Below are 11,527 nucleotides of genomic sequence, written 5' to 3'. Positions count from 1 at the left end.
ACATCAGTCTTTTATTTTGACAGTCCCCCAGGCAGACCATGCCAGGAGGACACTACACATCAGTCTTTTATTTTGACGGTCCCCCAGGCAGACCATGCCAGGAGGACACTACACATCAGTCTTTTATTTTGACAGTCCCACAGGAAGACCATGCCAGGAGGACACTACACATCAGTCTTTTATTTTGACAGTCCCCCAGGCAGACCATGCCAGGAGGACACTACACATCAGTCTTTTATTTTGACGGTCCCCCAGGCAGACCATGCCAGGAGGACACTACACATCAGTCTTTTATTTTGACAGTCCCACAGGAAGACCATGCCAGGAGGACACTACACATCAGTCTTTTATTTTGACAGTCCCCCAGGCAGACCATGCCAGGAGGACACTACACATCAGTCTTTTATTTTGACGGTCCCCCAGGCAGACCATGCCAGGAGGACACTACACATCAGTCTTTTATTTTGACAGTCCCCCAGGCAGACCATGCCAGGAGGACACTACACATCAGTCTTTTATTTTGACGGTCCCACAGGAAGACCATGCCAGGAGGACACTACACATCAGTCTTTTATTTTGACGGTCCCACAGGAAGACCATGCCAGGAGGACACTACACATCAGTCTTTTATTTTGACGGTCCCACAGGAAGACCATGCCAGGAGGACACTACACATCAGTCTTTTATTTTGACGGTCCCACAGGAAGACCATGCCAGGAGGACACTACACATCAGTCTTTTATTTTGACGGTCCCACAGGAAGACCATGCCAGGAGGACACTACACATCAGTCTTTTATTTTGACGGTCCCACAGGAAGACCATGCCAGGAGGACACTACACATCAGTCTTTTATTTTGACAGTCCCACAGGAAGACCACACCAGGAGGACACGACACACAAAACCTTCTTCACTGCTGGTTGACAACTTACAACTAATAAACTAAACTACATGAACTAAGCAACAAAAACACAACACAACACAATTATTACCGACACTATAAACCTAACATAACCCCCAATAATTACATTTAAAACACGACAAACAGAAACTCCCATAATGCATTGCAGCTCTCAGCTCCTTTATCGCTACACATGATTAGAATGGAAGATAAATGTGGAGATGTGGATTGTTAGAACCATGAGTGTGATGGTGTGTCTTTAATGTCCTGTAGTTGTTGTGTGATTCTCTACAATCTGCCGTCTCTCAACCAGTCTGCCATGACCCCGGCATTGTTGGTTCTCCACCGCCCCCCGGCGGTTCTTTACCACCCCGCGGTTCTCCACCGACCCCCCGGAGGTTCTCCACCACCCGGCGGTTCTCCACCACCCCCCCCGGCGGTTCTTTACCACCCGGCGGTTCTCCACCACCCGGCGGTTCTCCACCACCCGGCGGTTCTCCACCGCCCCCCCGGCGGTTCTTTACCACCCGGCGGTTCTCCACCACCCGGCGGTTCTCCACCACCCGGCGGTTCTCCACCGCCCCCCCGGCGGTTCTTTACCACCCGGCGGTTCTCCACCACCCGGAGGTTCTCCACCACCCGGCGGTTCTCCACCGCCCCCCCGGCGGTTCTCTACCACCCGGCGGTTCTCCACCGCCCAGCGGTTCTCCACCGACCCCCGGCGGTTCTCCACCGCCCCCCCGGCAGTTCTCTACCACCCGGCGGTTCTCCAACGCCCCCCCGGCGGTTCTCCACCACCCGGAGGTTCTCCACCACCCGGCGGTTCTGCACCGACCTCCGGGCGGTTCTCCACCACCCGGCGGTTCTCCACCGACCCCTGGCGGTTCTCTACCACCCGGCGGTTCTCCACCGCCCCCCCGGAGGTTCTCCACCGCCCCCCCGGCGGTTCTCCACCGACCTCCGGGCGGTTCTCCACCGCTGCCATTATTGTTGCGTAATGACGTCACGTCGCTGCAACCCGCCTACATTTGACCACTCTTTGTAGGGACTGCACAACGCAATTGGCTCTGGGTGGCTTTGCCTTACCTGCCACACCACCCTTGGCCTTACCTGCCATACCCCCCCCCCCCCCCGCTCCGGGGTGAACCGCAGGGGGCCAGAAGCTCAGTGGAGGGACCAAAGAGGGTGCGACCCCTGGTTCTGCAGAGCGGGAGACCTCTCCAAGATGGCGGCTCTGCAGGCAGGTCACAGGCTGCAGCGGGAGGCATCTAGTGTTGTAGATCTGTGGGGATGTCAGCCAGTCCTCTGCATAGAGTGTCTCTCTCTCTACCTGTGTCTCTCCATGTCTCTCTCCCTGTCTGTCTCTCAGTGAGGACGAAGCAGCTGCAGTGTATAAAGCAGCTCGTCAGCTCAACATGACGTCTTCTGGTTACGTTTGGCTCGTCGGAGAACGAGAGATGACGGGGAAAGCTCTGAGTGAAGCTCCTGACGGTAGGAGGCGCTGATGAAGGCTGTGCTCCTCCTGCTCCTGCTCCTCCTCCTCTTCCTCTTCCTTCTGCTCCTGCTCCTCCTACTCCTCTTCCTCTTCTTTCTGCTCCTGCTCCTCCTCCTCTTCCTCTTCCTCCTCCTGCTCCTCCTCCTACTCCTCTTCCTCCTGCTCCTGCTCCTCCTCCTCTTCCTCTTCCTTCTGCTCCTGCTCCTCCTACTCCTCTTCCTCTTCTTTCTGCTCCTGCTCCTCCTCCTCTTCCTCTTCCTCCTCCTGCTCCTCCTCCTACTCCTCTTCCTCCTGCTCCTGCTCCTCCTCCTCTTCCTCTTCCTTCTGCTCCTGCTCCTCCTACTCCTCTTCCTCCTGCTCCTCCTCCTCTTCCTCTTCCTTCTGCTCCTGCTGCTCCTACTCCCCTTCCTCCTGCTCCTCCTCCAGCTCCTCCTCCTCCTGCTCCTCCTCCAGCTCCTCTTCCTCCTGCTCCTCCTCCTCCTCCTGCTCCTCTTCCTCTTTATTTGATGTGACATTATGTTGTTTCTGACCAAACAAAGCCAAACCAGCCCGACAGAGAACTAATGAAGAAGCTGTTCAGACAAGCAGGATTAGGGTTAAGGATTAGGGTTAGGATTAGGGTTAGGATTAGGGTTAGGATTAGGGTTAGGGTTAGGATTAGGGTTAGGGTTAAGGATTATGGGTTAAGGATTAGGGTTAGGATTAGGGTTAGGGTTAGGATTAGGGTTAGGGTTAAGGATTATGGGTTAAGGATTATGGGTTAAGGATTAGGGTTAGGGTTAAGGATTAGGGTTAGGGTTTAGGATTAGGGTTAAAGATTAGGGTTAGGGTTAAGGATTAGGGTTAGGGTTTAGGATTAGGGTTAGGGTTAAGGGTTAGGGTTAAAGATTAGGGTTAGGGTAAAGGATTATGGGTTAATGATTAGGGTTTAGGATTGGGGTTAGGGTTAAGGATTATGGGTTAATGATTACGGTTAAGGATTGGGGTTAGGGTTAATGATTAGGGTTTAGGTTTGGGGTTAGGGTTTAGGATTAGGGTTAAAGATTGGGTTAGGGTTAAGGATTGGGGTTAGGGTTAGGGTTTAGGATTAGGGTTAAAGATTGGGTTAAGGTTAAGGATTGGGGTTAGGGTTAGGGTTTAGGATTAGGGTTAAAGATTGGGTTAGGGTTAAGGATTGGGGTTAGGGTTAAGGATTATGGTTAGGGATTGGGGTTAGGGTTAAAGCTTGGGTTAGGGTTAAGGACTAAGGTTAAAGATTGGGTTAGGGTTAAGGATTAAGGTTAAAGATTGGGTTAGGGTTAAGGATTGGGGTTCGGGTTACAGATTGGGTTAGGGTTAAGGATTGGGGCTAGGGTTAAGGATTAAGGTTAAAGATTGGGTTAGGGTTAGGGTTAAGGATTGGGGTTAAAGATTGGGTTAGGGTTAAGGATTGGGGTTAAAGATTGGGTTAGGGTTAGGGTTAAGGATTGGGGTTAAAGATTGGGTTAGGGTTAGGGTAAAGGATTGGGGTTAAAGATTGGGTTAGGGTTAGGGTTAAGGATTGGGGTTAAAGATTGGGGTTAAGCAGAGTTTTCACAAGTTTTTAATACGAGTCACGAAATGATGCCATGAGGTGGCGCTCTTTTGTTTTTCCTTGTTGAGCAAAGACTCATAGGATTCCGTCTCCACCTGTTTGTCTGTCCAGCCTCTCGCGTTGAGACTCGTCCCAGAAGCAGGACAGTCCAACCATCACTAATTCCTCACCTCAGGACATTGTCTGTTAGCTGGAGGAAGCTCCGCCCCCACCCTCCTCTGTTCTCTTTCCACTTTTAGTCTTCACAAGTTTCAAATTCAACCTCCAACACACACAAACACTTACACACACCCACCCACCCCCACCCCCACCCCCACCCCCCAATGCTGACTGGTCACTGGTTCCTTTAGAACATTTCAACACTCAGACGTGTTTAAAGGGTTCGAACCGATCGCCCTGCGGCTCCTCGTGACTCTGTGGCTTTAAATGTTTCTAACATGTTTTGTTTCTTTCATTTTCTTCAGTGTTTGTCCTCCACCCGCCATACGCCAATAACACGTGTTGCTCCATGTATGTGTGTGTGTGTGTGGGGTGGCGGGGGGGTGGGGGGGGGGGTAGTCAGACTGTGCAGGTGGAGGGGTTTTGTGTGTGTGTGTGTGTGTGTGTGTGTGTGTGTGTGTGTGTGTGTGTGTGTGTGTGTGTGTGTGTGTGTGTGTGTGTGTGTGTGTGTGTGAGTGTGTGTGTGTGTGTGTGTACAGCTAATGTTGCCACGGTAACCATGACGTGTCCAATCACAGCACTGGTAAGATGTCGCCGCCCCCTACTTCTTGCATGATGCATTGCCATTGATCGATGTAGGTCCCGCCCACTGAAGCACCTTGTGGGAGGGGCTTGTGGTCAGCTGATTACTCAGTCAACCAACATGAGCCCCGCCCCTTTTTGCTCTGATTCCCTTGATTTAAAGGACCAACAGAAGGCTGCTGGGTAATCAGCTGTTAGTACCAGGGGCTGCTGGGTAATCAGCTGTCATGCTAACAGGGTGGATGCTAACTGTTTGAAGCTACTGTGTTAGCTGATGGATAAAGCGGACACTTTTCATCGATGTTGATTTTGTGTGTAGTGATGCTGTGTGTGTGTGTGTGTGTGTGTGTGTGTGTGTGTGTGTGTGTGTGTGTGTGTGTGTGTGTGTGTGTGTGTGTGTGTGTGTGTGTGTGTGTGTGTGTGTGTGTGTGTGTGTGTAGGCCTGCTGGGACTCCAACTGGTCCACGGTAAGAACGAGTCGGCCCACATCGTGGACTCGGTGGCGGTGGTGGCCCAGGCCCTCCAGGAACTGTTTGACAAGGAGAACATCACCGAGCCGCCCAGGGGCTGTGTGGGGAACACCAACATCTGGAGGACCGGCCCCCTCTTCAAGAGGTAGGTCCTGGTCCTGGTCCTGGTCCTGACCATAACCCAAATGGATTCTTATCAGTTTTTTTCTTTTCGGTTTTAGAAACAAACATTGAGAAAAGTATTGTTTTTCGATACCAGCCGTTCTGCTCTGGACGTAGAAAACCTTCACCACATGAAGCAAATCTAACAGCAGCTGCTAAATGTTCCAGCTTTCTGATTGGCTCTTTAGGGTGCTGATGTCATCAAAATATCCTGATGGTTTGACGGGAAGAATCGAGTTTAATGATGATGGCGACAGACGCTTTGCAACTTATAGCATCCTGAACTACCAAAAACCTGGTCGCCTGGTCCAGGTCGGAGTCTTCAACGGATCTCAGGTATGAAACACCTGCAACATCTGGAAGAGCAACTTCTATCAACAACTCCTCCCACCAACCAAAACATTCCGTGAAATTCTCTCGCAATGGCAAAATTCTGCCATGTTTGCCGTCTTGTAGCTACACGGGATCTCCTCCATGTTTGTAGTACATGCTGTCCTCCATCGTCCTACATCAAACAGGAAGGAGGTACTTCAGACAGGAAGGAGGTACTTCAGGCAGGAAGAAGGTACTTCACACAGGAAGAAGCTACTTCAAAGTGAAAGAAGGGTACTTCAGACAAGAAGGAGGTACTTCAAAGAGAAAGAAGGGTTCTTCAGACATGAAGAAGCGTACTTCAAAGAGAAAGAAGGGTACTTCAGACAGGAAGGAGGTACTTCAAAGAGAAAGAAGGGTACTTCAGACAGGAAGGAGGTACTTCAAAGAGAAAGAAGGGTACTTCAGACAGGAAGGAGGTACTTCAAAGAGAAAGAAGGGTACTTCAGACAGGAAGGAGGTACTTCAAAGAGAAAGAAGGGTACTTCAGACTTGAAGAAGCGCACTTCAAAGAGAAAGAAGGGTACTTCAGACAGGAAGGAGGTACTTCAAAGAGAAAGAAGGGTACTTCAGACAGGAAGGAGGTACTTCAAAGAGAAAGAAGGGTACTTCAAACAAGAAGGAGGTACTTCAAAGAGAAAGAAGGGTACTTCAGACAGGAAGGAGGTACTTCAGACAGGAAGGAGGTACTTCAAAGAGAAAGAAGGGTACTTCAGACAGGAAGGAGGTACTTCAAAGAGAAAGAAGGGTACTTCAGACAGGAAGGAGGTACTTCAAAGAGAAAGAAGGGTACTTCAGACAGGAAGCAGACTCAGTAGGTCCATAGAGTCTTAGAGATTTCCGTATTATTTAGAGATGAAATATTGTCATCGTCAATATTTTCCAGGTTGTGATGAATCCTCAGAGGAAAATCATCTGGCCTGGAGGAGAGACGGAGAAGCCCGTCGGATACCAGATGTCAACCAAACTGAAGGTGTGTGTGTGTGTGTGTGTGTGTGTGTGTGTGTGTGTGTGTGTGTGTGTGTGTGTGTGTGTGTGTGTGTGTGTGTGTGTGTGTGTGTGTGTGTGTGTGTGTGTGTGTGTGTGTGTGTGTGTGTGTGTGTGTGTGTGTGTGTTCTGCTGAACTCAGAACAGCAGTTTCCTTTTGGTGGAACAACTGACTGCACAAGTGTCGTCCAGGGTTTGTCCTTGACTCGTTGTGTGTTTGTGTGTGTCGTCCAGGGTTTGTTGTTGACTCGTTGTGTGTTTGTGTGTGTCGTCCAGGGTTTGTTGTTGACTCGTTGTGTGTTTGTGTGTGTCGTCCAGGGTTTGTTGTTGACTCGTTGTGTGTTTGTGTGTGTCATCCAGGGTTTGTTGTTGACTCGTTGTGTGTTTGTGTGTGTCGTCCAGGGTTTGTTGTTGACTCGTTGTGTGTTTGTGTGTGTCGTCCAGGGTTTGTCCTTGACTCGTTGTGTGTTTGTGTGTGTCGTCCAGGGTTTGTTGTTGACTCGTTGTGTGTTTGTGTGTGTCGTCCAGGGTTTGTTGTTGACTCGTTGTGTGTTTGTGTGTGTCGTCCAGGGTTTGTTGTTGACTCGTTGTGTGTTTGTGTGTGTCATCCAGGGTTTGTTGTTGACTCGTTGTGTGTTTGTGTGTGTCGTCCAGGGTTTGTTGTTGACTCGTTGTGTGTTTGTGTGTGTCGTCCAGGGTTTGTCCTTGACTCATTGTGTGTTTGTGTGTGTCGTCCAGGGTTTGTCCTTGACTCGTTGTGTGTTTGTGTGTGTCGTCCAGGGTTTGTCCTTGACTCGTTGTGTGTTTGTGTGTGTCGTCCAGGGTTTGTCCTTGACTCGTTGTGTGTTTGTGTGTGTCGTCCAGGGTTTGTTGTTGACTCGTTGTGTGTTTGTGTGTGTCGTCCAGGGTTTGTTGTTGACTCGTTGTGTGTTTGTGTGTGTCGTCCAGGGTTTGTTGTTGACTCGTTGTGTGTTTGTGTGTGTCGTCCAGGGTTTGTTGTTGACTCGTTGTGTGTTTGTGTGTGTCGTCCAGGGTTTGTTGTTGACTCGTTGTGTGTTTGTGTGTGTCGTCCAGGGTTTGTTGTTGACTCGTTGTGTGTTTGTGTGTGTCGTCCAGGGTTTGTTGTTGACTCGTTGTGTGTTTGTGTGTGTCGTCCAGGGTTTGTTGTTGACTCGTTGTGTGTTTGTGTGTGTCGTCCAGGGTTTGTTGTTGACTCGTTGTGTGTTTGTGTGTGTCGTCCAGGGTTTGTTGTTGACTCGTTGTGTGTTTGTGTGTGTCGTCCAGGGTTTGTTGTTGACTCGTTGTGTGTTTGTGTGTGTCGTCCAGGGTTTGTCCTTGACTCGTTGTGTGTTTGTGTGTGTCGTCCAGGGTTTGTCCTTGACTCGTTGTGTGTTTGTGTGTGTGTCCTCAGATTGTCACCATCCATCAGGAGCCATTTGTTTACGTCAAACCAACAAAAAGCGACGGGACGTGTAAAGAAGAGTTCACAGTGAACGGAGTTCTGATCAAGAAGGTGATTTGTACCGGACCCAACGGGACCATTCCAGGTACACACACACACACACACACACACACACACACACACACACACACACACACACACACACACACACACACACACACACACACACACACACACACACACACATACCGGTACACACAGTAACAGACACACACAGTAACACACGGTAACACACAGTAGCACACAGTAACACCCGGTAACACACAACATCACACAATAACACATGGTAACACCCGGTAGCACACACAGTAACACACTGTAGCACACACAGTAACACACTGTAACACACACAGTAACACACACAGTAACACACGGTAACACACTGTAACACACGGTAACACACAGAAACACACTGTAAGACACGCGGTAACACACAGTAACACACAGTAACACACACTGTAACACACTGTGTTGCAGGTCAGCCCGTCGTGCCTCAGTGTTGTTACGGTTTCTGCATCGACCTGCTCATCAAACTGGCCATGAGCATGAACTTCACCTACGAGGTTCACCTGGTGGCTGATGGGAAGTTTGGCACCCAGGAGCGGGTGGGTCTGTGTGTGTGTGTGTGTGTGTGTGTGTGTGTGTGTGTGTGTGTGTGTGTGTGTGTGTGTGTGTGTGTGTGTGTGTGTGTGTGTGTGTGTGTGTGTGTGTGTGTGTGTGTGTGAGATGCCCCTCCTCCTGTCACACCCGTCTCTCGCCCCTCCTCCTGTCACACACGTCTCTCGCCCCTCCTCCTGTCACACCCGTCTCTCGCCCCTCCTCCTGTCACACCCGTCTCTCGCCCCTCCTCCTGTCACACCCGTCTCTGGCCCCTCCTCCTGTCACACCCGTCTCTCGCCCCTCCTCCTGTCACACCCGTCTCTCGCCCCTCCTCCTGTCACACCCGTCTCTGGCCCCTCCTCCTGTCACACCCGTCTCTGGCCCCTCCTCCTGTCACACCCGTCTCTGGCCCCTCCTCCTGTCACACCCGTCTCTCGCCCCTCCTCCTGTCACACCCGTCTCTCGCCCCTCCTCCTGTCACACCCGTCTCTGGCCCCTCCTCCTGTCACACCCATCTCTGGCCCCTCCTCCTGTCACACCCGTCTCTCGCCCCTCCTCCTGTCACACCCGTCTCTCGCCCCTCCTCCTGTCACACCCGTCTCTCGCCCCTCCTCCTGTCACACCCGTCTCTGGCCCCTCCTCCTGTCACACCCGTCTCTGGCCCTTCCTCCTGTCACACCCGTCTCTCGCCCCTCCTCCTGTCACACCCGTCTCTCGCCCCTCCTCCTGTCACACCCGTCTCTCGCCCCTCCTCCTGTCACACCCGTCTCTGGCCCCTCCTCCTGTCACAGATGATTACATGAAACACAGTTGTTGTTTGGACTGGACGAGTCAGGACTTGTACATTGAAAAGGCTTGTTGCCATGGTGATGGCAGCTCATTACATCCTCCTCTTGCTCCTCCTCTTGCTCCTCCTCTTGCTCCTCCTCTTGCTCCTCCTCTTGCTCCTCCTGCAGGTCAACAACAGTAACAAGAAGGAGTGGAACGGGATGATGGGGGAGCTGTTGAGCGGCCTGGCTGACATGATTGTTGCTCCGCTCACCATCAACAACGAGCGCGCTCAGTACATCGAGTTCTCCAAACCCTTCAAGTACCAGGGCCTCACCATCCTCGTCAAGAAGGTGGGCAGAACCCAACCCTAACCCTAACCCTAACCCTAACCCTAATCCTAGCCTCACCATCCTCGTCAAGAAGGTGGGCAGAACCCAACCCTAACCCTAACCCTAACCCTAGCCTAACCCTAACCTAACCAAACCCTAGCCCTAACCCTAAACCCTAACCCTGCAACCCTAACCCTGCAACCCTAGCCTAACCCTAACCTAACCAAACCCTAGCCCTAACCCTAAACCCTAACCCTAACCAAGCCATGCCCTGCAACCCTAACCCTGCAACCCTAACCTAACCCTCGCCCTGCAACCCTAACCTAACCCTAACCCTGCAACCCTAACCCTAACCAAACCATTCCCTGCAACCCTAACCCTGACCCTGCAACCCTAACCCTAACCCTAATCTAACCCCAACCTAACCCTAACCCTAATCTAACCCCAACCTAACCCTAACCCTAACCCTAATCTAACCCCAGCCTAACGCTAACCCTAATCTAACCCCAACCTAACCCTAACCCTAATCTATCCCTAACCTAACCCTAACCCTAACCCTAATCTATCCCTAACCTAACCATAACCCTAACCCTGCAACCCTAACCCTAGCCTAACCCTAGCCTAACCCTAACCTAACCAAACCCTAGCCCTAACCCTAAACCCTAACCCTGCAACCCTAACCCTGCAACCCTAGCCTAACCCTAACCTAACCAAACCCTAGCCCTAACCCTAAACCCTAACCCTAACCAAGCCATGCCCTGCAACCCTAACCCTGCAACCCTAACCTAACCCTCGCCCTGCAACCCTAACCTAACCCTAACCCTGCAACCCTAACCCTAACCAAACCATTCCCTGCAACCCTAACCCTGACCCTGCAACCCTAACCCTAACCCTAATCTAACCCCAACCTAACCCTAACCCTAATCTAACCCCAACCTAACCCTAACCCTAACCCTAATCTAACCCCAGCCTAACGCTAACCCTAATCTAACCCCAACCTAACCCTAACCCTAATCTATCCCTAACCTAACCCTAACCCTAATCTATCCCTAACCTAACCATAACCCTAACCCTAATCTATCCCTAACCTAACCCTAACCCTAATCCATCCCTAACCTAACCCTAACCCTAATCTATCCCTAACCGCACCCTAACCCTAATCTATCCCTAACCTAACCCTAACCCTAATCTATCCCTTACCGCACCCTAACCCTAACCCTAATCTATCCCTAACCTAACCCTAACCCTAATCTATCCTTAACCTAACCCTAACCCTAATCTATCCCTAACCTAACCCTAACCCTAACCACACAGAGAAAACTACATGTCTGATGTTTTAAAAGCTATAAACACAATATGAATGAGACCAGATGGAGGCTGACGGTGTTTCTGCTGCTATGCTAGTCTATGCTAACTGCTACCCTGTGTTACCCTGTGTTACCCTATGTTGCCCTGTGCTAACTGCTAGCCTGTGTTACCCTGTGCTAACTGCTAGCCTGTGTTACTAGTCTGTGTTACCCTGTGTTACCCTGTGTTACCCTGTGTTACCCTGTGTTGCCCTGTGCTAACTGCTAGCCTGTGTTACCATGTGCTACCCTGTGCTAACTGCTACCATGTGTTGCCCTGTGTTACCCTGTGCTAAGTGCTACTCTGTGCTACCCTGT

At 51.0% G+C, this 11,527-nt stretch overlaps 1 protein-coding gene across 1 annotated transcript in view; it reads left to right on the top strand.

Moving 5' to 3' along the window:
* Positions 1–1,220: 1,220 nt before the first annotated feature.
* Positions 1,221–11,527, top strand: part of LOC308148555 (glutamate receptor ionotropic, NMDA 1-like) — a gene marked incomplete at both ends in the record, with an annotated part of 19,790 nt that continues 9,483 nt past the window's right edge. The window contains 8 exons of the mRNA XM_080522030.1: positions 1,221–1,868; positions 2,215–2,392; positions 5,151–5,325; positions 5,531–5,678; positions 6,601–6,687; positions 8,113–8,248; positions 8,641–8,768; positions 9,720–9,884. Coding sequence (XP_080378156.1) covers positions 1,221–1,868; positions 2,215–2,392; positions 5,151–5,325; positions 5,531–5,678; positions 6,601–6,687; positions 8,113–8,248; positions 8,641–8,768; positions 9,720–9,884 — 1,665 coding nt within the window. The remainder of the gene's footprint in view (positions 1,869–2,214; positions 2,393–5,150; positions 5,326–5,530; positions 5,679–6,600; positions 6,688–8,112; positions 8,249–8,640; positions 8,769–9,719; positions 9,885–11,527) is intronic.

This window comes from Blennius ocellaris, assembly GCF_963422515.1.
Source record: "Blennius ocellaris genome assembly, contig: SCAFFOLD_73, whole genome shotgun sequence".
Lineage (NCBI taxonomy): Eukaryota > Metazoa > Chordata > Actinopteri > Blenniiformes > Blenniidae > Blennius > Blennius ocellaris.
This window is presented reverse-complemented; position numbering and strand designations above follow the sequence as displayed.